Source organism: Hyaena hyaena, unplaced genomic scaffold (genome assembly GCF_003009895.1).
Source record: "Hyaena hyaena isolate Hyena2069 unplaced genomic scaffold, ASM300989v1 scaffold_28, whole genome shotgun sequence".
In the NCBI taxonomy this organism is placed as follows: Eukaryota; Metazoa; Chordata; class Mammalia; order Carnivora; family Hyaenidae; genus Hyaena; species Hyaena hyaena.
In genome coordinates this window covers 1835039-1862281 of record NW_024080660.1, presented here as the reverse complement: position 1 = coordinate 1862281, position 27243 = coordinate 1835039, and the positions used below count along the sequence as shown (strand labels likewise).

Below are 27243 nucleotides of genomic sequence, written 5' to 3'. Positions count from 1 at the left end.
GAGAGAGAGAGAAAGACTTGCTAGGAAGTTGCATGTGGTCTGAGTTCCAGTGTTACCTGCCTGGGGACTTCTGGGTTCCAGTGTCCCCTGTCAGTCCTGACTACACACCTGATTTCCTGGTGAGGCCCAGAAGGGAGATTCTTGAGAAGACTAGAGTCCCAGGGAAACATCCACCACTCAGAACGTCTGCTCCTTGACCTACCCTCACTTCCCCTCTTTCCTGTCAATTATGAAGCTATTTACTTCCTTAGGTGGCAAAGGCCCTGCCCCTCCACCAGTCTGGGCCAGTCAGAGAAGGTTCCTTGGGGTCTGTGGGAGCCAGCAGAGCCCTGAGACCCCTCCACATCCTGGCCAGGCTGAGTTGGCAGCATCTTGGCAGAACAGAGAGCATTTTACCATATAGAAAAGGGTGATGAGAAAGAGGAAGGATTAAACCAGAATGGGGGAGAAAGATGTGCAGGAGGACCCTGATGAATTAACTCTATGGCCACACACTGAGGTGGGATCCTTATGCTCTTCATGGAGAATGACCTGGTCACATCTCTAACCTCTGCTTTTATTTTTTAAAAATGTTTATTTTTGAGAGAGAGAGAAGGACAGAGAGAGAGAGAGAGAGAGAGAGAGAGCGCACACGCATGCACACACAAGTGGGGGAAGGGCAGAGAGTGAGGGAGGCACAGAATCTGACGCAGGCTCCGTGCTGTCAGCACAGAGCCCGGGCTCAAACCTACGTTGAACCATGAGATGATGACCTGAGCCGAAGTCGGACGCTTAACCGACTGAGCCACCCAGGTGCCCCTCTAACTCCAGCCTTAAAACTTTTTTAAAAATGTTTTGAGAAGGAGAGACAGACAGCGAGCTGGGCAGGGGCAGAAAGATGGAGACACAGAATCCAAAGGAGCCTCCAGGCTCTGAGCTGTCAGCACAGAGCCCCATCCGCTAATGAGGGGCTTTAACTCATGAACAGCGAGATCATGACCTGAGCTGAAGTCGGATGCCCAACTGACTGAGCCACCCAGGTGCCCCTTAATTTTTTTTTTAATGTTTATTTATTTTTGAGAGAGAGACAGAGTGTGAGAAAGGGGAGACACAGAATCCAAAGCAGGCTTTAGGCTCTGAGCTGTCAGCACAGAGCCCAATGTAGATCTCGAACCCACAAACCGTGAGATCATGACCTGAGCCGAAGTCAGACATTTAACTGAGCCACCCAGGTGCCCCTATCCCTAGCTTTTAAAACCTACTCCCTGATCCCCCAATGACCCCACTGACTCCTGGGGGAATCATCTGTTGGGACCTTAACAGAAACGCCTATAAAAATCATTCCCAGCCTCTGTGGTAACACTTAACACAGCATGATTTTATTTGTAAACAACCTAACGCTCTAAGGTGAGGCAGATATTACTATAATTGCTTAAGAACATTAAAGATTAAAAGAGTGGCCTCAGGGACTTTGGCCACAGGTACGGAAGCCATGATGACATTAATTCTAGGCCAGGGACCATTCTTTATTAGAAATGGGCGCCTGGGTGACTCAGTCAGTTAAGCATCTGACTCCTGATCTCAGCTCATGGTTTGTCAGTTCAAGCCCTGCATCAGGCTCTGTTCTGACAGCACGAGGCCTGCTTGGGATTCTCTCTCTCTCTCTGCCCCTCTGCTATGCACTTCTTTTCTCTCAAAATAAATAAACTTAAAAAAAAAAAAGAAGAGAAATGGATTTTATCCAGTGAATTTCTTGCCTTCTTAGGGATGGTGGAGTTTTCAAGAGCTCCTTGTGCATTACCCTCGCGGGCTTCTCTCTGCTCTTGACTTCCTAAGGCTGTACCTTCCCTCACCAACTTCCAGGCCCTTCCTGGAGGACAGACCAGGTAGCCTGGGACAGACCCCCTTAATGTGGCCAGAGAATCCAGAATGTCAGAGCAGAAAAGGTATGTAAAGCTCATCTGGTTCAAGTCCCTCGTTTTCATGGAGGAGGAAGCTAGGGCTCTGAAAGTGCAAGTGACTTGTTCAAGGCCCTCTCTCAGGCTTCCTGATTCCCAGGACAGTGTTCTCACTGGTAGTCTGTGCTCCCACTACTCACCAGCTCCCTCCCCAGGGCCAGCTGAGGCTCAGACAGAAAGGATCTGAGGTAGATGGGGGAGAGTTTGGATCGGGGGCCCTGGAATCCGTAGATGCAGAGCAGAGTGTCCCAAAGCCCAGTGCTGATCCCAGCTGAGACACCTCCGGAGTAGCACGTGGGCCAGCCAGAACAGCGGTCCCGCACCCAGCTGTGTTACTGCTCCGCAAATATTTACACGACCTCTGAGGAAACCTGCCTTTCTCACCACCCCGCAGCTGGGAGAGGCAGCAGAGAGGAGGCGCCCCCGTCCACTCTTACATAGTGAGCTACTGTTTTAGCAGTCCTCGCTTCACACCTTCCTGCCACCATCTCCAACCACAGACTCGCTGTGTGGCTCTAAGAACCCGGGACAGGTGAGATGATGGGAATCATCCCAATAAAGACCCGACGGACCCTCAGCTGGCCTCCCTGGGCAGATGTGTGTGTGTGTGTGTGTGTGTGTGTGTGTGTGCGCGCGCGCACGCGCGCGTCTGTAAGTCCTCCAGCTCAGACCCCTGAGGCCAGAAGCAATGACTTCAGAACAAACTTAGCATCCACTGCCCCAGGTTCTTCTACCCTGAGCTAGAGCTCTAATATCTGGAGAGAAATAAAAACGTCATATGAATTGAGGAGGCATTGTAAATGTATCGTCCCTTCTATCCTCGAAGCCCTTCTCACCATGTCCACCTTCCCTTTTCTGGTCCAAGCCATCACCTTCTCTTGCCTAGAATATTGTAGTACTTTCCTCTCCAGCTTCTCCCTGATTTCCCTGTGGCTGTTTCCCTGTAGCCAGGCAGGCCCTTTACCAAACATGTCACATCTCATCACTTCTCTCCCTGAAACCTTCCTGTGGCTTCCTCTCTCACTTAGAAGAAAAGCCGAAGTCCTCACCTTGGCATGGAAGACCCTTTATTACTCGGCCCCTGCCTACCTGCCGGTCTCACTTCTGACTACCCTCCTCCTTGTTTACACTGACCTGGCAGTTTCCTGAACCCCTGCCTGTTCTTGCCTCAGGGCCTTTGCACATGCTCTTCTGTACCTAGTCAAGCCTTCCCTGACCACCAGATCTCAAATAGCCCCATCACTCTCTGCCCCTTACCCTGCTTTAGTTTCCCAAAGGCACACAGCGCCACCTGATCTACTAGGTATTTATGTGTTTATTTGCCAGCTCTTTTTCATATGTGAATTTAAGAACAATGTCTATTTTTGTCCTCTTGCTTTATCTCCGCATGTCTTGTATACAGTAGGTACTCTACACACATTTATTAAATATCTGAATAAATGTCATGAAGTGGGCATTGTCATCCTTCCTTTCAGAAAATGAGATGAAGCACAAAGAGGCTAAGTAACTTATCCAAGGTCATGCAAGGGGTGAGTGGCAAACATGAGAATTAAATCCAGGTCAGTTGGACTCCGGAATGTTTAAGCGACGTTGCCAACCTGTCTCCCGGGAACAGAAAACTAACCACAGGGACTGGTAGAGACATATGAGACCGTGTAGCTGCTGCCTCCCAGACTTCAGGGGCGCCTCCTCAGAGATGGGGACGGCAGGATCTCTTAGCTGGAGCCCCACACAAGGAGCTTTTTGCCCTGGCCAAACCCAGAAAACAGGGATCCTCTGAGGAAGGTTCACTCCAGAAGGGCACAGGGCAGCTGGCTTTCCCTCCAGCCCCCCACCCCTCTACAGATTTGTGGCTCAGAGAGGGATGGTGACAGGCAGGTGATAAATTCTGTCCCTCCTCTTCTATTAACACTCAGCAGAATGTCAGCAGTCCTGGGAGCCCCTGCTGGTAGAAGTCCTACCACCCGAACCTGGCCGTCAGCCCGTCCACACGGCTGGGTACATGAAGATGGTGTCATTTCTGAACTGTCCCTTATCATCAAACCCAAAGGGGCTAGACAGAAGCCAGACACTGAAGTAAAGGATGGCTGAGGCACTGAGAAAGGTGACCAAGGAGAAGAGGGCTGGGAAAGGAGCTGGAAGGGAGTGGGCAGTCAGGAAAAGAGGGTAGGAAGGAGCGAAGATGTGACCCTGTCTTTCAAGCTGCAGTCGCCCCACAAGAAAGAAGGGCAGGGCATAGGACAGACCTATTTTAATACAAGCTGGCCAAAGAGGGCAGGAAGGGTGGCCTGGGTCAGGCCCCTGCTCTGGGTCAGGCCCCCAGGGTCACTCACTCCTTTCTGGAAGAATCCTTCCACCTCCCAGACATGCTCCGTGCCCATCTGGTTGCTACCCCTTGCCCACTGGCAGGCTTGCACCCCCCACCCTCTGCCACTAGAATTAGTGTGCACACACAGCCTCTTTGTACCCGGCCGCCTCTCATACACGTGTTTGGATGGATCTCACACAGTGTCTGTCTGTCTCTCATTCCCCTCCTTGGCATGCACATCACGAACGCGCCGGCTCTGTTTATCTATGGCACATGCCCCAACATCAGCCTCTCCCACCTTGTCTCCCCACGACCCTGTCTTGCATATTCAGTGAATGTCAATCTGTCTCTTATGTAGCTGTGTGCTTTGGGTCTCTCAGGGCCTGACTCTTTCCTTCTGCCTGCCTTTCAAAATCTAGGCTTTTATATATCTGCCTGCCTGTCCTATCATCACCCCAACATACCAGCAAGAACAATCCAGTCCTGCAGACTCTTTAGGGCACCCCCATGCACAGCTCAGGGGGTTAGTCTGCCTGCCTGGCCTGCTGGCCTTTCTTAGCTGCAATGAATGGTCTTTTGCTGCCTGGCCAGAGACATCTGATAGCCCAGAGGCCAGAGCTGGCCCCTCATGGATACATCCTGGGACAGCTCAGCCTTTGAGCCAGAGTCAACAAGAAGTTATATTCACAGAGGCTTGGGTTGCTTCTTGTGCCTTGTGGTCCTGAGCTCCTGGCTGTGGCTACTTTGTGGCTCCCCAAAGCAAGACCCTGTCCTGGAAGATGGAGAGGTCACTTAGGGGCATTCCAAGTGGAGATCTCTAATGATGATTCACTGGCCAGTCAACAGCATGACCTGAGAACATATTCTGCCGGGTGTTGAGAAAAAAGTAGTAGGCAAGGTCTCTGTCCTTGGGAAGCTCCTACTCCAGTGGGAGGCATGCGATCCCTGCCCCTGAAGTGCTCCCAGGCTTAGGGGGTACATGGGCTGCACACAGAGGGCAGGGGCATCATGGTATCCCCGGTGAAGCAGTGCATATACAAAAACAAGGAGAGGACATGGAAGTCAGAGGGCCTGGGGTTTGCTCTGGTGCTGCCACTCTTAAAGTTATGTGATCCTGGCAAGCCAGTTAAGCAGAGTTCCAATTTCCTCACTTGCAAATTGAGGGAAAGAATATCTAGTTCAGTGTTAAGATTAAATAAAATAACGAGATGTGGTATTTTGTAAACCATACATGCTATGCAATGTTAGAGAATCATAAAAGCACACTACAGTATAAATTATGCACACAAGTTCCAAGACAATTCGGAGTCAAATAGTATTGCGATGGGATGAATTAGAGAGGGCTTCTTGGAAGGAGAGGATTTGGCAGACAAGTGGGCAAACTGGGTGTCATAACCTAGGTGGAATCGTTCCATTCTACACACGGCCTTTAGGACTTTTATCACTTTAATCTTCCTGGAGCCAACCAAGAGAAGGGAGGGAGGTCACATTTACTGAGCTCCTGCTGCATATCTAGTATATTAATGCAACATATTCTATAACATTCTTATAGGAATCCTATTCCCATATAACTATCCCCACTAGAAGGGGTTCACAGCTTTCCCAAAGCCTCAGAGCTGGGATCTGAACCCAGGCCTGTCATACTTCCAAACTTATGCTCTTTCTGCAATATCAGATTGCGTGGAATTTCCAAGCACTACTTGAGAGCCCAGCTGGCTTATCACAGGATATAAGGTTAGTGGGAGAAAGGAGGGAGGGAGCTGATGATTAAAGAGAAGAGACAAGTGGACAGGCAGGCAGGTAGTCAAGGCTGGTGGGGAAAAGCCAAAGCTATCTCAACAGCTTCCTCAAGCCCTGATCCATGCTGATTGTCGACCAAATTGTATGTCATCAAACTCAGTGAAAACCCCAGCAGCTCAATTGTAGGTTACTAGGACACATCCAAGGAGGGGCCACGCCTCAGCCTGTATCAGTTGCCATGGCAACTAGCATACATCCAGTTGCCCCTGTGGAATACCTGCCTTCTGCCAGCCTTCCATCAGCCCTGTTGGGTTTGAAGAGACACTGTGATCTAGATTAACCCCACACAGACTGAAGAGTGCTAACCCTGCTCTTTTAAGAATTAAGGGGAAGGAAAAATAAGATGAAAACAGAGAGGGAGGCAAACCATAAGAGACTCTTAACGATAGAGAACAAACTGGGGGTTGCTGGAAGGGAGGTGGGTGGGGGGAGGGGCTAAAGGGTGATGGGCATTAAGGAGGGTACTTATTGGGATGAGCTCTGGGTGTTGTACATAAGGGATGAATCGCTAAATTCTTCTCCTGAAACCAATACTACACTATGGTAACTAACTTGAATTTAAAGAAAATCTTGGAAAGAAAAAAAGAATTAAGGGGTGTTTTAAGAGCCAGAAGCTCTCTGAAGCCACCCTCTTCTTCCATTCAGACCCAGGAATCAGGCTCCACACCCCCCTTCCTTTCTTTTCCTCCCAACTTCCCTCTTTATAATCAATGCCGTTTGTGTCCCACCCACTCAGCAGTCACTGTAGATGCCAAGAGAACACTGCTGCGCCTGTGTCTCAGAGCACCCGTGCCTCTTACCCTGAGGGATTTCTCTCAGCCTAGATGGGGCACGCTAGAAAAACCAGGATGCAATGCCCCTTGGATTTGCCCTCAGCCCATCATAACTGGCAGCCGAAAGGTAAATATCCATGCTTCCTTGTCCACGGTGTGGGGCAGCTCTGAGGAATGTTCCATGTAACACCCCAGAAATCCCTAAATGCCAGTCACCCACAGCAGTAACTTGCACATGAACATATCCTGCATTGGCTTTCTTTCTCTTCTCGTTTCGCCACTCCCCATCAAGTGTTTTCTAGAAGCATCTCCCAAATAAACCACTTGTACTCCAATAAAGCACTTGTCTCAAGGTATGGTTCTGGGGGACTCCACCCCAAGATACTCTTCATATACAATAAACATATGTTTGAGCAAGGTAGATAGCCAGGTAGCAGGTCATGATGGGAAAGGGCCCATGTCCACTCGTGCGACCATGTGTGCAACTAGCTTATCTCTACTGCACAACTACCTGGGGCCCAGATCTCCCATTCACGGATGGATGCTGTTTGCCACAGGAGAACATTGCATGAACAGCAAAAACTGGGTCAGAACATATCCACCTTGCTGGGCAAACCAATTGGTTTGTCATCCTTCTAGTGGGGATGAGAAATATCATTTTCAGGGGCACCTGGGTGGCTCAGTCGATTAAGCATCTGACTTCGGCTCAGGTCATAATTTCACCATTCTTGAACTTGAGTCCTGCGTCGGGCTCTGTGCTGACAGTTCAGAGCCTGGACCCTATTTCAGATTCTGTGTCTCCCTCTCTCTCTCTGCCCCTCCTACACTCATGCTCTCTCTCTCTCTCTCTATCTGTCTCTTTCTCTTTTTTAATGTAGGCACATTACTGTCCATGTTTTTCAGTTAAGGAAACTGAGGCAGAGGGAGAATAAGCATTCACTCAAACTCACAGAGCTAATAAGAAGAGCCAGGACTCAGACCCAGGAGCTACAAGCCTTCAGGCTAAATCACTACTACACGGTCACTCTGTGGTACACTTATGATGATAAGCCTGTCATCAAAGATCTGTTGATTTAACTGCACACTACAGGACTAAAGGAATATCAAGATGGTGTTGAAAAGCAAAACAAGATCATCCTTTGCAAAAGAAGTCAAAGCCCAAATTCAGTCAACTCATCTGCCAAACCTGAAGAAATCTTATTTTGATACTCTTAACTGCTCCTAATTAAGCCAGAGGCCATCAGCTAAATGAACAGGACAGTAAGTGGAGCTCAGAATAATATATTACAAACCAACAGCTCTTTATAGTCAAAGCACTCCTACGTGTTCTTTTTCACTTGATCCTCACAATGCAAAAATGATCACCCTTTTACAAATAAACAAACTAAGACTAAGAGAGGTTAGGCAACTTGCTCAGTGACACGCAGCAAGCTAGAGAAGTGCTTTGGATGGTGAATTCCAGATTTCCAGATGTTCCTCCCCGCCCAACCCCACACCACAGAAGTATCAACAAGGCTACCTGGAGGAATCTGTGGGTCAATACTGTAATTATTATCCCCCAAATGGCAACAACTACTGCCTACTTCAACTACACATCGCTTCTTTTGCCATTGACCCAGGGGGTGTCCTTTCTTTTTTTAGATTTGAAGCCAAGGACAGAAATGGAGTTTCCTTCTTGAGCTTGAATGTTGGATCCCTAATGCCCTCTATCCTCATCCTTGTGTTTCGTGGGCAAATGCCAGGCCTGGACCAGCTGCCCACTAGGTGGGATACCTAAAGAACTGACTACCAGGAAACAGAGAAGATAAAGGGAGAAGAAGAAAATTCTCCCCCACCCCTGCCCGTTCAAGTTTAAAAAAGGCTCTCTTCTCTATGCACAAATCCTACAAACCTGATGCCCTTTCCAAGAGACTTCTTCACACTGAAGGTGGTTGGGCTGGCCATCCTGGGGTTTACCAGTCAGACATCAGCCAAACTGGAGAGCAGCAAACGAGGCTCCTTCTCAGGAGGGTGGGTGCAGACAGACGCTGAGGCCCGGTTAGCAAGGCTGGGAGGTGTCTCTTTAAGGCTTGGGCTCACTGCCTCTGGGAGCAAAGAGCCAGCCTGGGGGAAGGCAGGGGCCTACAGTTTATTTTAGTTGACATTTTTCAACGTCAGGACACTTCAGAGCCAAGAAGGAAACGAATCCCATCTGTTCCTGAGCCCCCAAGCACAGTTCAAGAGGACAGGCTGGAGAAGGGAGGGGAGGCAAGGAGGGAACAAGAGCATCGGACCATCTAGCCACACACATGGAGCAGGAAACCACCTGAGGAGAGGCAGGGCATGGCAGACAGTCGCGAAGAAATCCCGCTGTCCTTCTAACACACAGCCACAGAGCTCTGCCAAGATGGGGCCTGCTGGCTCCGTCTAAGGCTCTGTGACTTTGGCACAGGTCGCTCGCTGGACAGCAGTCCTGCCAGGGCCGCTGATGACACGAATCTATACAACGTGAATGGCGCCCACGGCAGAACTGCCGCCAGCTAAGCCTGGGGTTCCAGCTCCTTCCCGCTGCACAGCTCAGACACAGCCCACCCCAGCTACCATTTACATGGCTGGGAATGGAGACACTGAGAAGTAAATCCAAGTTACAACAGGGAAGGAATGGAGGGCCTTCTGGCCTCCTTCCCCTGTGCGCACACTCGGTCCCTATACCCAGTGCCTGTATTGACCTCTGCACGGGAGCTCATCTTCTCCTCCCCTTCCACGCCAACCCCGGGTGCCAGGGACGGGAAGGACAGGTGGCTCTGAACTTATCTTCTTACTTAGATTAAATTCCAGACCTTCCTATTTTTAGAAAAACAAATTCCTGTTCTCTTTTCAAGAGGTAAGAATGTCTTGAACTGTCATCTAGGACAGCCAGCAGCCAACTTGAAGTTGTCCATGGTGTCATGCTTTGGATATTACCCTGGGCAGGACTACTGTCAGGCAGTGATTAGTCTAGGTGCCAAATTTTAAGAGGATCATTGACAGCTTGAGAGCTTCCAGGAGAGGGTGACCAGGATCATTGGGAAAAGTGGGTCATTTAAGAAAGTAATGAAATAAGCTGGGAACTTCTTTTGGGGGTAAGAGAAAAGACTATATGAGCAATTATTAAGAATATGCTGAAATATCTGAATGAAGATTTATACTTATTCTATTTTTCTTGGATGGTAGCATTTGAATCAATAGGCAGAAGTGAACCAGATTTCAGGTGAATAGTTAGAAACTGTCTTATAATTTTGTTCTATTTGAAATAGAATAAGCTCACTGTGTCTATGCAAAACAAAGCTAAAAGACTGGCTTTCAGGAATGCTATAAAGAAGGTTCTTGTACTTTATGGATAGATGGACTAGGCCAGAGTCACTGAGAAGCTTTAGAGAAATATGGCTTCCTGAGTAGCAGAGAATCTGCCTTGGTAGGTCTGGAATGAGATTTGGAATCCATTATTTTTAAAAAGTCCCATTGGCTATAAAACTCTTAGAAGAAAACACAGAGGAAAGGTTCATGACATTAGATTTGGCAGTGGCTTCCTGGATACAACACCCAAAGCACAGGCAACAAAAGAAACAGTAGATCAATTGGACTTCATCAAAATGAAAAACTTTTGTGCTCAAAGGACATGATCAACAGAATAAAAAGGCAACCCACAGAATGGGAAAAAGTATTCTCAAATCATGCACCTCATAACGGATTAATATCCAGAATATATAAAGAACTCCTAACACTCAACGGCAATAATAACAACAACAACTCAATTAAAAAATGGGCAGAGGACAATAGCTAAAACATGGAAAGAGCCTAAGTGTCCATCAACAGACGAATGGATCAAGAAGATGTGGTTTATCTATACCATGGAATACTACATGGCAATGAGAAACAATGAAATCTGGCCATGTGTAGCAACATGGATGGACCTTGAGGGTGTTATGCTGAGTGAAATAAGTCAGGCAGAGAAGGATAGATACCATATGTTTGCACGTATAGGAGGATTAGGAGGAACTTGACGGAGGACCAAGGGGGAGAAGAAGGGCGGAAATGGTGGGGGAAAGGGAGAGAGGCAAACCATGAGAGACTCTTGAATGCTGACAAAAACTGAGGACTGATGGATGTGGGGGGGAGGGGGGGATGGGCATGAAGGAGGGCACTTTGGGGATGAGCACTGAGTGTTATGTAGAAACTAATTTGACAATAAACTATTTGTAAAAAAAAATAAATAAATAAAAAAAATAAATAAAAAATGCAAAATCTAAAAAAAAAAAAAAAAAAATGGGCAGAGGACTTGAATAGACATTTCTCCAAAGAAGATATACAAATGGCCAATAAACACATGAAAAAATTTCAACATTGTTATTCATCAGGGAAACACAAATCAAACCCACAACGAGATACCACTTCGCACTCATCAGGATGGCTATTATTAAAAAAAACAATCAACCGAACAAAAAGTGTTGGTAAAGATGTGGAAAAATTGGAACCCTCATGCATTGCTGGTGGGAATGTAAAATGGTACAGCCACTGTGGAAAACAGTATGGAGGTTCTTCAAAAAACTAAAAATAGAATTACAATATGATTCAAGACTTCTATTTCTAGGTATATACCCCAAAGAACTGAATGTAAGGACTTGAACTGATATCTGTACACCAATGTTCATAGCAGGATTATTTATAATAGCCAAAAGTGGAAACAACCCAGTAACAGCTGAATGGATAAACAAAATGTGGTAGATTCATACAGTAAGCTATTATTCAGCCTTAAAAAGGAAATTGATACATATTACACATAAATGAACCCTGAGGAAATTATGCTAGGTAAAAGTTCAGTCACTGAGAGACAAATACTCTACGACTCTGTCTACATGAGGTACCTAGAGCAGTCAAGTTCACAGAGAGAGAAATTAAGTGATGGTTGCCAGGGGTGAGGGAGGGGAGGGGAAGATGAAAAAAAAGTTCTGGAGACAGATGGTGGGGACTGTTACACACCACCACAAATGTACTTCATGCCACTGAGCTGTACTTTTGAAAATGGTTGACATATTAACCATATATTAAAAAACATGTATTTTACCATAATTTTTTAAAAAAAACCCGTAATTTTGAAAACTAGGATTCTTTCAGCTGCATATTCACCTTCCTCATTCTAGTTTGCTGAGCTGCAGTTTGAAGAATTTGCCCTCTCTGAGCCACCACCCCCCCGCCCAGATTGGCCACCCAGGAAAGGCCCGGTGTCTGTATGGAGCAGAGAGGGCTGACTGAACACTGGCTTGGAAAGGCCCCCAAGTGGCTGCTTCCCCGGCAGATACGCGAGAGCACTTAGAATCACTGTCATCTTGCCTGGCTCATTCAGGTGGCTTGTGGCTGATTATGTCGCCCAGTGGGGAAAGCAGAGGATTCACTTCTCCCTTTGGCCTGGCGCTGGGAGCTCCTGGGAGGCAGCAAAGTGAATGACAGGGGGCAGCGGTGACAGGGGCAGAGGAAGGGTGGATGTGCGGGTGAGAAGCACTGTGCGCAACCCCTACAGGGAACAGCCCTACCTGGTTCACGAATCGGGAAAACAATCTTCTTAGAAACAGGGCATTTTCTAAACTATAAAACCTGGATGGAAACCACAGCGGGGACAGGAGAGCCAAACAAGAGGCTGAGCAAGGGCCGCTCAGGTTTGCATGTTCTCTTCAAGATGTGCTGGAATCTAGGATGCCCGGTTTCCAGTGAGAAAGCACAACACATAACCAGGAAAACCCATAATTAAGGGGTGATGGTTTACATGAACATTACCGGGATTATAGGTGGGTTCCCCTCAGCTCGGATTTTCTTAGCACATTTAAGGCTGGCTGTGTTCACGGTCCGGGCAAGGAAGTCAACAAACGGAGAAATCCTAAAACTGAAAGTGTTACAAGAGTCCTTGCTAATTGCAGACTGACCGTAAAAAACACACATGGGGATGCCTGGGTGGCTCAGTCAGTTAAGCGTCCGACTTTGGCTCAGGTCATGATCTCACGGTTGGTGGGTTCGAGCCCCACGTCGCGCTCTGTGCTGACAGCTAGCTCAGAGCCTGGAGCCTGTTTTAGATTCTGTGTCTCCCTCTCTCTGACCCTCCCCTGTTCACGCTGCCTTTCTCTCTCTCTCTCAGAAATAAATAAAACATTAAAAAAAATTTTAAACAAACAAACAAAAACACACACACACATGAAGTTATCTTGGAAACCAGCATTGCAGTTTCCGGGGAGATCCGCTTTATGGATATTGCCATGCCAACACTTTCTTTCCCCAATGAACCTCAGGCTTCCCCAGGCCCGTGGTCAATCAGTGGATGTGCAGGAAGTGCAAGTTCTCATTCATGCTCTACCCTCAGCGAAGTCTGGGTTTTTTACTGACTCAGGGGCATGCACACTGTCCAAAGGGAAGGGATAAAGGAGGGGTGCTAGAGGGTGGATTAAGGGCATTTTTCCTGGCTCCTACCTCTGCTCAGTATTCCATACTTCCACCTCCACAACCTCCCCCCACCCCCAATCTATGTTCCCAGGATTGGCCAGCTGTCACATCTGCCTCTGCTGCTGATTTTGAGGGGTAGTCTGGTGAGAGTGCACACTCCCTGCGGGTAAGTCTGGGACCCTCAGAGTGCAAGAGCCTCTCTGCTCCTTCACAATGGCATTTTAACAATGACAGTAATAACATCAAAAAATAGCTAACATTTATTGAGCATTTATAATGAACCAGGAATTATTCCAAGTACTTTACATATATTTATCTATTTAATCCTTATAACCATCTTGAGATAGGTCCTAGTATCTGCATTTAGCAGGTGGACAAACTAATGCCTGGAGAAGTTAACTAATTCGCCCATGCTCACACAGCTAGGAAATCCTGCCGCCTGCCTCAGACTGGAAGCTCCCCAAAGGCAGGAGTCCTGTGCCTTCGGATGTTTGGGGAATTTCCTGCTGTGGCCTTTGTGTGCACCCCGGGGGACGGCTCTCACTTCCCTCAGTTCCCTGAGGGCTGGTGCTCTGGTCCTTCCAACACATGAGGAACTTTCAGAGCTCTCTGCCCCACAGGCGTTTGTGCCTCCCTTTGCCCTATCCAACTGGGAACTCTGAGAAGGCAGAACTGGACATTTCCTCAAAGAAGCAGCTTCCTGGCACGGGGGCTGTGCAGAGCAGCCTGTCCGACACCTTTGCTCTCCTTCCTGCCCAGCAAAGCCCTCTGAGCACAGGAGGAGCTGGATGGCTTTTTTCTGGTCCCAGCTCCAGGCTGGTGGATCTGAGCGTGAGGTCTGCTGGCCCCAGGGACTGTAGAGGCGGTAAACAACCCCATTCGTGAGTCAGTTGTTTTGCTCCAGAGCAGCCTCATCAGCTGGACAGGCCCTGCCTAGTCCCTCCAAGTTTGTCCCCAGGGGTGGGGAACAGTGGATGGCCTGGAGCTCAGCTCTCAGTCCTTTCCTAGGAGGGGTTACTTCTCATTCTCTTGAAGTCTGGGATTTTTATTGGGAAGAGGTAGTCCCGGAGAGGGGCAGGGGAAGGGGTGTTGTTGCTACTTGTGTGGTCCATTGGAAAGTCCCAGCAAGCCAAGAAGGAAGAATGGAAGTAGCAGTGAGCTAAAAGATGCCCTGGAGAAGGTTCCAGAACCACTACATCTCTTCAGTCTCAGGGCTTCGAACAATTGGGCCAGGACCGCTTATGCCCCGCTTCCCGTCACTTCTTTCTTCTTATTATCTCCCCTCACTTCCCAGTCTGTCACCTACAACCACGTTGCTCCACAAACCCAACCCTGCCAACGGGGGCAGATAAAATGAGGGTCCCTGTGGGGCAAAGCACAGGAAATAAGTAAACTAACAGAGGGGGTAGGAACTAAGAAGTTGCATTATTGTAAGGTTTGCAGAGGAAGAAACCAGAGGAGTGGAAGCTGAGGGCCACGGGGTAAGGCACCGGCCAGAGGGACCGGGACTCCGGCTAAGGAAGGAGAACCACCACTACCACTTTGCTGTTTCTGCAGTGCTTTCCCCTGCATGCTTTCGTTTTCTCTTCCTACAAGACTCCGAGGTAGGCAGATGTAGTACTATCATCCTCTTTTTACAAATGGGACAGCAGATGAGGTTGGCCAAAGCCCACACAGAGCTGGCAGAATTGGCACTAACAACATTCATTTCCCAGGGCCCTTCCTACCAGCCGTTTGGGAACACAAAACCAGGGAGGAGGGCGGGGCATACTATGGAACGACAGCTACATGGGCCAATGAGAGGGAGGCCTCTTCATTGACCAATCAGCTCCTCAAATGGAGGCCCCACCCATCGCACCAAAGCCTGTAATGTACCACATCAAATTTAAGGGGCAGCCACGATGATGAGTGTCCAAAGGCCCTGCCCAGCTGTCTCCTGTCACAGCACAGCTACACAAACGCCTGTCGTGAGTCCCACTCCCCTCAAGGAATCCCGTTCCACCGGTCTCCCCTCTGCCCTCTCCAGCCCCCTTGCCCGGCTGTGCAAGAGACCTTACCCGGTAGTGATGTCGTCATCCTCTGTCATGGTCTTGCCCATGAGGTCGCTGTCGCTCATGTAGCCGGACTTGAGGTCCACCTCGTCCGAGTCCAGAGACTCGACCAGCTCCAGGCGGGAGATGTGGCTGAGCTTGCTCGGGCTGCGCATGGGCATGGTGTGTGAATAGTGGGCCCTCTCGCCGTGCATGTACCAGGCGGGTGGCCCCTCGGAGCGGCAGCCCCCGCCCACCGACGGCGCGTCCCCAGCCTGCAGCCGCGGGCTGGACTGGCCGTAGCGCCAGGACAGAGGGGACGAGCGGCTGGAGAGGCTGGACACGCTGCGAGGGTTGGCGTCATCACTGTCGTAGCAGGTCATCTCCAGGGAGCTGGGCAGAGGGCAGAAGGGCACTGGTTTTCATTCCGGCAGGGCCACTCTGTGCCCTGGTCCGCGCAGACTGCACCGCAGTGACCCTTCCCTGCCCATGCCCTCCCGCCTTCTCTGCACCTGCCCAGGTGGGTACGGCACCCCTGTGGTATGTTACCTGAGGCTGTCAGAGGAAAAGATTTTAAGTGTGAGGGAACCAACCAAATGGACTGTTAAGGGTACAGAGTTTGTAATATGAGCTGGGTTTTAATCCTTTTCTACCATGTATTTGCAAATGAGCTGAAGGTGAAGTAATCAACATTGCTAAGCCTCCATTTCCTCATCTGTAAAATGGGGATAACAGCACAACAGCTACTCCACAGAGGTGTAAGCATCACCTATGTAAATGCCTAACACAGCGCCTGGTACATGGAAGCTGCTCAAAAATGGGAAGGGTCCACTGAGATCTTTTGGGGGAAGTGGGATAATCTGGTCACCTTGAGCTTAAAACGGCTCGATCATTCATTTGTTCAAGGCATGTCTATCACCTCTTTTCTATTAATGAGCTAGGAGCAAGTTGATTCCCAAACCAGAGATGGCCAAGTCTGGAGTGAGGTGCAGAGGGTATAGGAAAAGTTTTGGGAACCTGAGACGTGTGTCTGGTTCCCAGGGAGACTAGGCCCAGCCAAAGGCCTAGGCCGTCAGGAGAAAGAAGCAGAACCTCACCAGAGCACAGAAGCAGCCTTAACTGGAAAGAAGAGAGAACATGTGGAAATGGACAAGAGGGTCCCACGCCTCAAGCCCTGCTAGGCCAGGCCAGGATAGCATGCCCAGGTTTGTGCTGGATAACCTGAGGGGGTGGGAGAAGGAGATGCCTTTCTCCCTCAGGGACCACGGTGGCTGCACAGAGAAAGGACGGTTGGGACGTGCTTGGAGAGGTGGCCTAGATTTGGGTTCAGAGACTCACTGATGATCCCACCCAGCCCAGCCCACATCAACCATAGGTAGGGTCTCATTGGCTTGGTCCAACTAAAGCCAGGCAGTGCTGAGTAACTGAAATAGGATCTATAGGCCGAGAGAGCTGGGCAGCGAAGGCAATCTGTGGCTGGACAGGAGTTGCACGAAGCATAGGAATCTCCACACCATGAGCACATCAATTTCTTAGCCACTTTTGGGGTTAAGGTAGAGTGGGGCATTGAGTTTTCTATTCTTGCTTTTGTGAAGTTCCTTGAAAAAAAGAAAATCCTCCCAAATTGTCTCTACCAATCTTGAGGAAACAATGGTTTATTTTTTCATCAGTAGAACAGGAGGAGCCCAAAAAATTAAAAAATAGATCTACCCTACGACCCAGCAATTGCACTACTAGGTATTTAACCAAGGGATGCAAGTGGGCTGTCTCAGAGGGGCACATGCACCCCAGTGTTTATAGCAGCACTACTGACAAGAGCCAAGTTATGGAGAGAGCCCGAATGTCCATCGACAGATGAATGGACAAAGAAGGTGTGGTGTATATATACAGTGGAGTAGTACTTGGCAATCAAAATGAGTGAAATCTTGCCATTTCCAACAGAGTGGATGGAACTAGAGTGTGTATTATGTTAAGCGAAATTAGTCAGTCAGAGAAAGACAAGTATCATATGACTTCACTCATATGTGGAATTTAAGATCCAAAACTGATGAACGTAAGAGAAGGGAAGCAAAAATAATACAAAAACAGGGAGAGGGACAAAACATAAGAGAGTCTTAAATAGAGAGAACAAACTGAGGGTTGCGGGAGGGCTTGTGGGTGGCGGGATGGGCTAAGTGGGCGAGGGGCATTACGGAGGACACTTGTAGAGATGAGCACTGGGTGTTATATGCAAGGGACGCATCATTGGAATCTACTCCTGAAAGCATTATTGCACTATATGCAAACTAACTTGGATGTAAGTTAAAAAAAAAAAAAATAGAACAGGAGGAGCCAAATGACCCTTGAACCTGAACATGTTAGTGGTCCCTCTAGAAGTCCTGTGGACAAGCTGGGGGAACCCTGGCCAGGCAGGGCGATTGGTGACTGCAGTTTCTGACCCTCTGGAGGGCAAGGGGGTCTTCCTGACCTGATCCACCCCCAACTTCTCCCCTCCGAGCCCTCCTTTGTGTTCTATATGCACTTTTTCAGACACTGTGTTATTTCCGTTTCTAATCACTGTGGACCTCAGAGAGAGTGGAAATTCCCTGAAGGAGACCGTGGGCCTGTGTGACTCTGCCTTGCTCACCGCTGTTTCAGTGCTTTGCATGGGGCCTGGCATGTATTTGGTACGTGCACAAGAACAAATCAATGAGGAGCAAACCCAAATATGCTGAGTTGAAGGGCAAGGAAGCTCTCGTCATTAAGACTCAGTACAGGGATTCACGCAGTAAGTGTTTAATGAAAACAAGCTGACCGTGACAATGAGATGAGGAGGGGAATGAAAGAGATGATGAGGACCTTGGTGACAGGGTGCTGGAGAGCTCTGGGACAATCAGTTTTCATAGTCAGTCTATGCCACGGTAATAAAATTAGTGCGAAGTGTGGGTTGTGCTTGGCATCCAGACGCCTCAGTTCTATTCCTGGCCTACTCCTGTTTAGCTCTCTGTGCACTCAAAGTGCCTCTTCGTCTCTTTCACTGCTCTTTTCTATCCCCCAAACACATCTCCAGAAATTTCTAAGTCAGTGGGGGAGGATTCCAGCTTAAAATTGCAGTTCTTGACTTCAGTCTTGCCTCTCTCTCTCTCTCTCTCTCCCTGGGGTTGGGAGAAGAGCAGTCCTGGAGCAGAGAGACAGTTTCATTTCCTCTCTAGCCCCAGCCCCCTGACCCAGACACTCTCCTTGCTGGGGAAACGAGCCAGTAGAAATAGGGGAAGCGGGACCGAAATAAAGATTTCTGAAAAAGGAATTGAATCTAGCATTAGCCTGTAAGTTCCAGAGTGAAAATGACCTTGCTGGAAGCACTCACTGGACAGTAAGCTCCTCATCAAGGATAAAGCCTGTGTTTGTTCTGGGGTTTGGTGCCCAGCACTGTGCCTGGCATGAATTCTAAGCTTCCTAGACACAGAATGCCCCCTGGTCAGCCTGTGGGACTCTGGCAAGGGACCCCCTCACCCCCCTCACTCCCCAGCCTCGGCTGCTGCTTCTCAAACCCAGAGGATATGAAAATATCCTGTCTACTCCCAGGGCTGATGGATGGAGAGCACTTTCAAAAGTAAAAGAGCCATAAAAACTCAGGGAATCATTGTTTTGGCTATCAAAGTATGGAACAGGAATAATATAAACCAAAGGCTAAGAGAGGAAGTGGCTCTGGGTCCACAATAAATAGCAAAACCAGCTTCAGGGCTCTTGGTTGGTTTTGGGTTTTTTTTTGTTTTTTGGTTTTTTTCCATAAAGGGAGATAGAAGCCAGAGGGCTGAGGCTCTCCCCGCTCAAAGCAGTAAGCTTTATGCAGAAGGTTTTCAGCCTCCCTCTCTTCCACCCCAAACAGAAAGCAAAAAGAGAGGTCAGGCTGTCCTGCTTAACTGGCTGGCTGACCCACGTCGGTGGCACCAGGATGCTGAAGCTGCTGCTCTAGCCTTCCCCTGTGGGTGAGTCATGTGGGGTGTGACCCCCTCAGCAACTAAGCACTTTCTGCCTTCTTTGGCATGGAGCTGGCATGTGATTTGGTGCCGAGAGCTGTCCTAACAACTTCTCTGCATGGGGGAGGGAGGGCGTTCAAAATTTTATCCACTGGGTCCCTGAACTGGTGAGCCAAGCTGAGCTCAGACCCTGTCCCACTTGGTCCTGCTCAGGGCTTTGAGGGCTGGAGGCCAGAGACAAGCATAAGGGGGCCTCTGGGAGCCCCACCATGTACTCTTTTCCTTAGATGTCCTTGACCACATCCCTTCCAGTAGTCTGAGTTCTGTGGGCCTAACCCCATAGAGTAGGGGCTTTGATTTAGCTTTTTTTTTTTTTTTAATGTTTTATTTATTTCTAGGAGAGAGAGAGAGACAGCGTGAGCAGGGGAGGGCCAGAGAGGGAGGGGGTCACAGACTGAAGCAGGCTCCAGGCTCTGAGCTGGCAGTCAGCACAGAGCCCGACGCGGGGCTCGAACCCACGAACCGCGAGATCATGACCTAAGCGAAAGTCGGACGCTTAAACGACTAAGCCACCCAGGCGCCCCTGATTTAGCATTTAAAATATTCCAGTGACCTGGAAACAAAGAGCTGAATGTCCAATAGGGAGGACGGGATGTGGCTAGGCAGAGCAGTAGGAGGGAGAGGGGTGTTCTTAAGGAGAAGAAGAACTAGAGCCGAAGGGTGAAAGCTGCCTCAGCAGCCTGATTTCAGTTCCACTTCCTAGTCGTGGCAATGCCACAGTGCACTGAGATGATTGACAGGTAATGAGTTCCCTGCCGTTGGAGGTACATAAATTTAGCCTGGCTATCACTTGTCCACACACTTGGGCTAAGAAAAGCCCCTGTCCTGTTGTCTTTCTGTCCCAACTTTGCTCTCCTTTCCCAACCCCAGGAGATGGGGAGGAACCGATCTCCAGTCCAAATGGAGAGGTCACCTAAGCCCTCTCAGCCTTCCTGCTCCACACCCCCCATGATTTCCCAATCCTGGCTGTCTACTTCCTTTCTTTCTACCCCCAGAGCGTAGCCTGGCCCTCTATCCCCCTTGGAGCTGACAGCATGAGCTCATCCGGGCAGCCCCAGCAGCCAGTGGGGGAAATTCTGAGTCACGGCAGAGGCTGTGGCCAGCATGCCGCTCCAGGAAGAGGTGCCATGGGAGGGATGAACACCCCGCGCCCCTGGAGGCCGCAAGGTCTCTACAGGGTGGGGTGGAGGGGCACGCCCACATGGCATGGAGCTGGGTGACACGGAGGCGGGGAACCCAGGCCTCCCTCAGCCACTGTCTGAAGAGGCAAGAAGGCACCTGCCAGATGAGTGACAAGATGCTGGAAGTCGGGACAGCGTGATCCCAGAATCCTCCAACAGACACTTCGGAACAGGAAAGGGACGGCACTTGTGACAAAGGAAGAGGCTGACACCTAAGGAGGGAAAGTGGACGTCCGAGATCACACCCTGGGTTGTGCGGTGGCTTGCGCTTCCCATCCCCCACGCTGGTGCTTTTTTCACATTCATTCGCTTGCAATGAAATCTCCAAAGCACGAGCCGACACCAGGCCAGGGTGAGCTTTTGCCGAGATGGCCGATCCTCCTCTCCCCTCAGCATGGTGCCTTGGTGCTCTCTCTGAAACCCTGCCCTCCAGAGCGGGGAAGAGAGAGAGAGAGAGAGTAGCGGAGGGCGTGGCCCCTTCTGCAGCTCAGACTTACCTGTGAGTCACCTGGGACCCTCGCAGGCTGGACATGGTCTCTTCCAGGTTCTGGCGAAGATCCAGGACATTCTGCACTGTCCTCTTTCTCTGGGACTCTGGGTCTGGCGGGAGAAAAGAGCAGTTGGGTGAGTGGAAAAGTTGCTGCTGGGAGCTGAGGGTGCCACGGAGTGGAGACTGATCATGTCCCCAGGACACCACTCCCCACGCCATGCTAGTCACCCTGGACACATGCCCTTGACCAGCTGACGTCTCGACCCTGGAAAGGGGCTGTAGGCATGGGGCCTTCTGTGTTGTGCACTCCTCCCAGACCCCCTGAGGAATGGCTTCTGCTGGCTTCACTTTGGGGAGGCCCTGCTTCTCCCAGCAGAGGTCCCAGGCAGGGTTCCCATGGCTGAGGTCAAATGGAGCGTCTGACAGAAACTCCATCTCGAGTGACGTGTCGGCAGATGTTTAACGATTGGCTTTTGGAGGCGGGGATGCCCTGACTTGTAGCGTTTGCTAATGTCTGTGGTGTAAATACTCCTCCCACGGCCCTTTTAAGCTACCAACATGATGTCATTGACTGCAGGGTTAGGGAGAAATGCCAACCGGCTCTGGGGAGCTGGGATGAGCCAGCTTCAGCACATCACACTCTGAGCCCCAAGCACTGACTGGGAATGCCTGGCGTTGCTCTATGGAGTCCAGGAGAGATAGCGCAGGAAGAGCCCCTATAAGTGAGGCATCTGGTAGGGATGTGACGGGCATGATCGGTCATTTCCTAGAGCATGGACTGGGCTCTGCGCAACTCAGATCCCAGACAGGGGTGCAGTCCCGAGTGGGGAGGATGTATGGGTGTGGTTGCCACCCTCAGAATCCTAAATGATCAGGGGTCATTTTATCCAACCTTGGTTTCCAGGCAGAATATTAACATGGACAGATGAGAAGAATCTACACAGAACAAACAGAAATTTATCCTATCTCCTTTCCAGGGTGAAAATAAAGAACTCAGAGAACTTTCTCCACCTTTCTATCAATCCATCCAGTAAATCTTCATCAAACACATACTTTGTGCCAGGTACCATGACAGGCCCCGAGGACACCAAAATGAAGAGGACCTGTCCCTGTCCCATAGTTTATCTTTGGATAAACTTTGATTCCACTTAATGGAATCAAATCCCCCCATGTCTCCCTGAAAGACAACGTAGTTATAAAAAGTCAAAGACCTGCAGAGAAATGATGGCAAGGCAATGGAGAAAATCCAAGAATCCTCATTCTCAGGCTACTTTCCTTTCCCTCCATCCCCAAACCCTCCGCAGTCTGCTGGTCAAACTGCCCGCTTGGTCCCTTCCTGATCCAGAGACTCAGCACGGGTAGGAGGTTCCTGCTGCCGCCAAGGGGGACATTTCTGAATCCTTTCCACAGGCACTTCTTCCCCCAAGAATAAGCTCAGGCTGGCTGGCAGGCGGCTGCTCTGTCTTGTCAGCCGAGGGGAGGCTGGGGAGGGCGGGTAGGAAGCCAGGCGGCAGCTCTTCTGAGAACCAGCTCCCCACTCAGACCCAAGCACCTCTCCTCTCCTCTCCCTAGGGGAGCCTATAGGAGGCTGCTGCTGGTAGGCTCGCTCACGGTCAACATCATGTATCCGGCCTCCATGCCGGCGGCAGGAAGGGACAAATGGCAGGCCTCTGTGCTCTGAGCTCTGTCCCCAGGCTGTCGTCACTTCTGAGGTTGCCAGTGCCTATTTATCCTGGCAACTGTCACCTTGTGAGCTGCTCCATGGCTTTAACTGATGGCTTGGCACGGAACACAGATGGCACCAGAAAGTGTATACGTATATTTTTAAAGCTTGGTTCCCAAATGCCTGTGCGGGGACCAAGAACATTGTGCCAAGATGTGGGTCTCTGGGCCAGGGCAATTCTTTCTATGGGTTTGGCAGAGATGAGGGAAAGGCATGCATAACTCCAAGGGGTGTGCGGTCTCAGAGCGGAAGGTGACCAAGAGTTACTCAGAGACGTGTGTGTGTGTGTGTGTGTGTGTGTGTGTGTGTGCGCGCGCCAACCCGTGCATGTATCATCTAGCTGAATCCTTACGTTTATGGGAGATTTGTGCTATCACACCCACTTTATAGATGGGAAAACTAAGACTCCAAAAGATGAAAGAAATTGCCCAAGGCCACACACCTAGCATGTAGGACAGAGCAGAGTTGAGCCCAGAAAGACACTGTCATTTCTTGTGATAGATCACAGGGCATCTCTGCATCATTATTATCGAGCACAGTGATGGCACATAGTAGGTGCTCAACGAAGACTAGATGGAGAAGAATAGATGGACGCTACCACAAAAGAAAATTGTGAAGCAGTACATTTAAAAAAAGAATGGATGGATATGTGTCCCTTTAGGAAGTTGTCTTTTTTTTTTTTTTAAAGGAAAAATATTTAATCCACGTAGTAGCCAGCCTCAGGAGGGTCACTCTGTATTTGCTAAGGCTCCAGGCCCTGGGGCATGGGAGGTATGGGTGTGTGAATCTAGATCTTAATGCTCTTGTAGTGACAGAAAGATCCTTTATTACTTCCTACTTTTCATTGCACCCATCACAGGGCCTTCTTCCCCTGTATCTCTTCCCTCAAAGACCACCCTAGCCCCCTACCTCATTTCTACATCAGTAGAGCAGGGCAGGGATACCCCAAAGTCTCATTGACTTGCCGAAAATTAGAGCCACAAGAGTCCTTGGAAGTGACTCAATCCAACTTGGTAACAGGAGAGATGGGAGGCTGGGGTCCAGCAAGGGGGCAACTAGCCGGAGGTCAGAGAGAGATGTTAATAGACCTTGTACCAGGTCTCCCCACAGTGTAGGCTAGGGCATACACAGGAGGAGTCTGGGTTAGAACCTGATTTGCTGGAGGGTGACCTGGATCTGCCATGAGCTCCTAGGCCTGGATGGGTCCTGCGGAGACTACACCCTGAAGCTCCCTCTGTGCCCCAGCACTGTCCCCTGGTGGTCATCTTGGGAACGCCACTCTACTTCTCAAAGGCTCAGCTCGACAGTGGCTCAGCTCATGACAGTGGCTCCTGAGAAGTCCGGCTGTGCTCCACATTTGTGGGTGATGGATACCCTCCTAGAGGTACAGGAGCAGCCCCACAATGAAAGGACTGACATGCACTTAGAGAGAAGGCCTCTGTAGCTCAAGAGGCTGCAGAAACTTCGCCTAGCTTTGGGGGGCAACTTGCCATTTATATCCATGACCCCAAAGCAAATCTTGACATATTCAACCTAACGATATGAATAATGTTGCATTTGCAAAAGAATCCACCCCACCCCTCATCCTTGCTCACTCTTTTTTTTTTTTTTTTTTTTAAATTTATTTGTAGGGGAGAGAGAGAGAGACAGCGTGAGCAGGGGAGGGTCAGAGAGAGAGGGAGTCACAGACTGAAACAGGCTCCAGGCTCTGAGCTGGCAGTCAGCACAGAGCCCGACGCGGGGCTCGAACCCACGAACCGCGAGATCATGACCTAAGCGAAAGTCGGACGCTTAACCGACTAAGCCACCCAGGCGCCCCCATCCTTGCTCACTCTTGACCTTCACTCCATCCACCTCTGACTCCCATCCCATAACTAGGCTTCAAACCTCTCTCCCCATCTCCCATGAGGATCAGAGATGGGGTGCAGGTATCCGAGACACACCGTATTTCGTGATGATAACCGCAATGCTTGTGGTTGATCTGTTTTACTGTAAAAGTCATGGTGCCTCAGAGGTCGCCTCCGTGTCTTTGTCAAATGTTTAGTCTGAGCATGGGGTACGCCTCGGGGACAAAACAGAGTACAGACATGCAGAGAGGGAGGGCCTGATGGCACCTCTCCTTCCCTAGTGTCCCTCTGTGTGGGATGCACTCAGGACACTCCCAGCCTATGTGGCACTTTTGTGCAGATGAGAAAAAGGCATTCTCCAGGCCGACTCCGCTAGGGGACCATGCTACAGCCAGTAGAGCATACCTTTCACATCCCTTGGACGCCCTGATCAGAGCACCTCTCACAGCCCTACTCTAAGGGTCTGGTATGCTCACTCTTAGCTGCTACAGAATAGGGTCCAGCTGCAAGAATGGAGTGTGCACGTGTGTGCCTGCGTGTGCGTGTGCAAGAAGCAGGGTTGGACAAAGGCCAGGCGGGGCTCCTGCAGCTCTGGGTTGACAGGGAGGTCTATGAGGGGAGCTCATGACGTCGTCCTGGGCGGCTGCTCCAAGCCTTTCCCTGCAAAAGGAGCGACCAGGGAGGATGAGTGTGCTCCTCTGGCTCAGGAGAGAGCAAGAGTCTCCCCCCACCCAGCCATCACCATGGTAACTCATAGCAGCCACAGACAACATCACCCTCCCAGCATGCACTGGGCACTGCAGGGTAGGGTGGTGTTTCTACACACTGCTGCCTCTTATACAAGACCAGAGGGCACCATGTTTGTCCTGAGCCTCTGGGCCAGAGCACCAGCAATCAAACCAACCTGACGCATGGGTGCATGCACACACAGATGCAAGTAAGGCCAGCTGCTGAATGCTTACCTCATGGTGGGCTCGGCCCTAAGCATGTTCCCTGTTTCTCTGACTCCAAAGCTCCTGTTCTTTCCACTGCAACACGGCACCTTGAAATACACACACACGCGTCCAGACATACACAGCCTACCTAAGTCCAGCCAGCAGTTTGTAGAAACCCTCACATTTGAATCATACACGGGCAGGTCTGCAAGTCCGCAGACATTCACGTGGAGAGACTTATGTGCACCTGTCTGTCCTTTGTAGGTGAGGAAGGAAAAAGATGAAAACAGTTGCACAGGGGTCATTTATCTGGAGAGGGGATGGTGCATCGGGAGGAGGCACTGTGCATGTTATGGTAAATCAGAAAAACAAGCTTCCCCCAGAAGGCAAGCCTATGAACTTGAACAAGACTGTGAACGAACCAAGAAATAGAGACACTGGGGCAAGAACATACAGGGTGGTGTAGTAGCAAGAAGAGAGTTCCTAGGGGCGCCTGGGTGGCTCAGTCGGTTAAGCATCTGACTTCGGCTCAGGTTATGACCTCATGGTTTGTGGGTTCGAGCCCTGTGTCAGGCTCTGTGCTGACAGCTAGCTCAGAGCCTGAAGTCTGCTTCGGATTCTGGGAGGAGACCCTCCCCTGCTCACGCCGTCTCTCTCTCTCTCAGAAATAAATAAAACATTTAAAAAATTTAAAAAAAAAAAAAAAAAAAAACTAGAGTCAGACACTGGAGTTCAGATCCTACACTGTCCTTTCCCAGCGGGCCTGACCTTGAACGAGGCATCCCATTCCCCTCTTCTCTAAAATGGGGAGAATAGGGGCGCCTAGGTGGCTTAGTTGGTTGAGTGTCCGACTTCAGCTCAGGTCATGATCTCGCTAGAGCTAGCTCAGAGCCTGGAGCCTGCTTCAGATTCTGTCTCCCTCTCTCTCGGACCCTCCCCTGTTCACGCTGTCTCTCCCTCTCTCTCAGAAATAAATAAAACATTTTAAAAATTAAAAAAAAAAAAAAGAAAATGGGGAGAATAGAGTGCCTCCCTGGGAGGGTTGCTGTGAGGGTGAAAGTACTAATTCATGTAAAATGCTCGGCACGGTGCTCGGCATACAGTCGGTGCTCTGTAAATGGTAGCTCTTATTTATCAGAAAGTATAAAGGGGTAGGTGAGCAAAGGGTGTACACTCCCACTGGGGCTGGAGCTGGGTTCCTGGTTCTTTCATTTGCAGGTGTGTGGTGCCGCCTCTGCGGCTCACGTGAACTCTCCATCCCCCTCTGGGCCCTTACTCTGGTTGGGGGAGGCCCTCATACTTGGAGGTAGGCAGTGGATAACCTGGAAACAAAACGCTGTCCCTGAGTCATCAGGCCCGACAACCACCCTGCACCTTAGCTAAGTTACATCTTGAACCGCCGCGCCCCTGGAGCCCGTGTCAGCCATAGGAACTGCTGGGTCTCAGGGGCCCTCTCTGGCCACCAGTCTGAAATCTGAAGGAGTAATGACGGGGGGCCTCCAACGCTGGGTAACAAACCCCCTGATTCAAGGTGGTGCAGGGAGGAGGGGGAATGCCAGGGGATCCATCACCCAGCAGTCACATTCACCCAGGTGCTGTACAATTTTAATTATTAGCTGACAATTAAGTAAACTCGCTGTCGAAATCTTAATTACTTCCACCAATGTTTCAGAAACCACATTAGTAGTTTAGCCCAGGGCAGAGGGCTGGGTTTGCGTCTGACTTCTCCGCTGCCTTTTGCTGTGAGTGGCTG

At 49.9% G+C, this 27243-nt stretch overlaps 1 protein-coding gene across 4 annotated transcripts in view; it reads right to left on the bottom strand.

Annotated features, from left to right (window-relative positions):
• NAV1 (neuron navigator 1) overlaps positions 1 to 27243 on the bottom strand; it is a 257134-nt gene that overhangs the window by 81888 nt on the left and 148003 nt on the right. For 3 of the 4 annotated variants that reach the window (XM_039227484.1, XM_039227485.1, XM_039227487.1), the window contains 2 exons: positions 20993 to 21095; positions 15323 to 15688 (listed from right to left, as the gene is read on the bottom strand). In XM_039227484.1, coding sequence (XP_039083415.1) covers positions 15323 to 15688; positions 20993 to 21095 — 469 coding nt within the window. The remainder of the gene's footprint in view (positions 1 to 15322; positions 15689 to 20992; positions 21096 to 27243) is intronic. The other variant, XM_039227486.1, reaches the window with a different exon arrangement.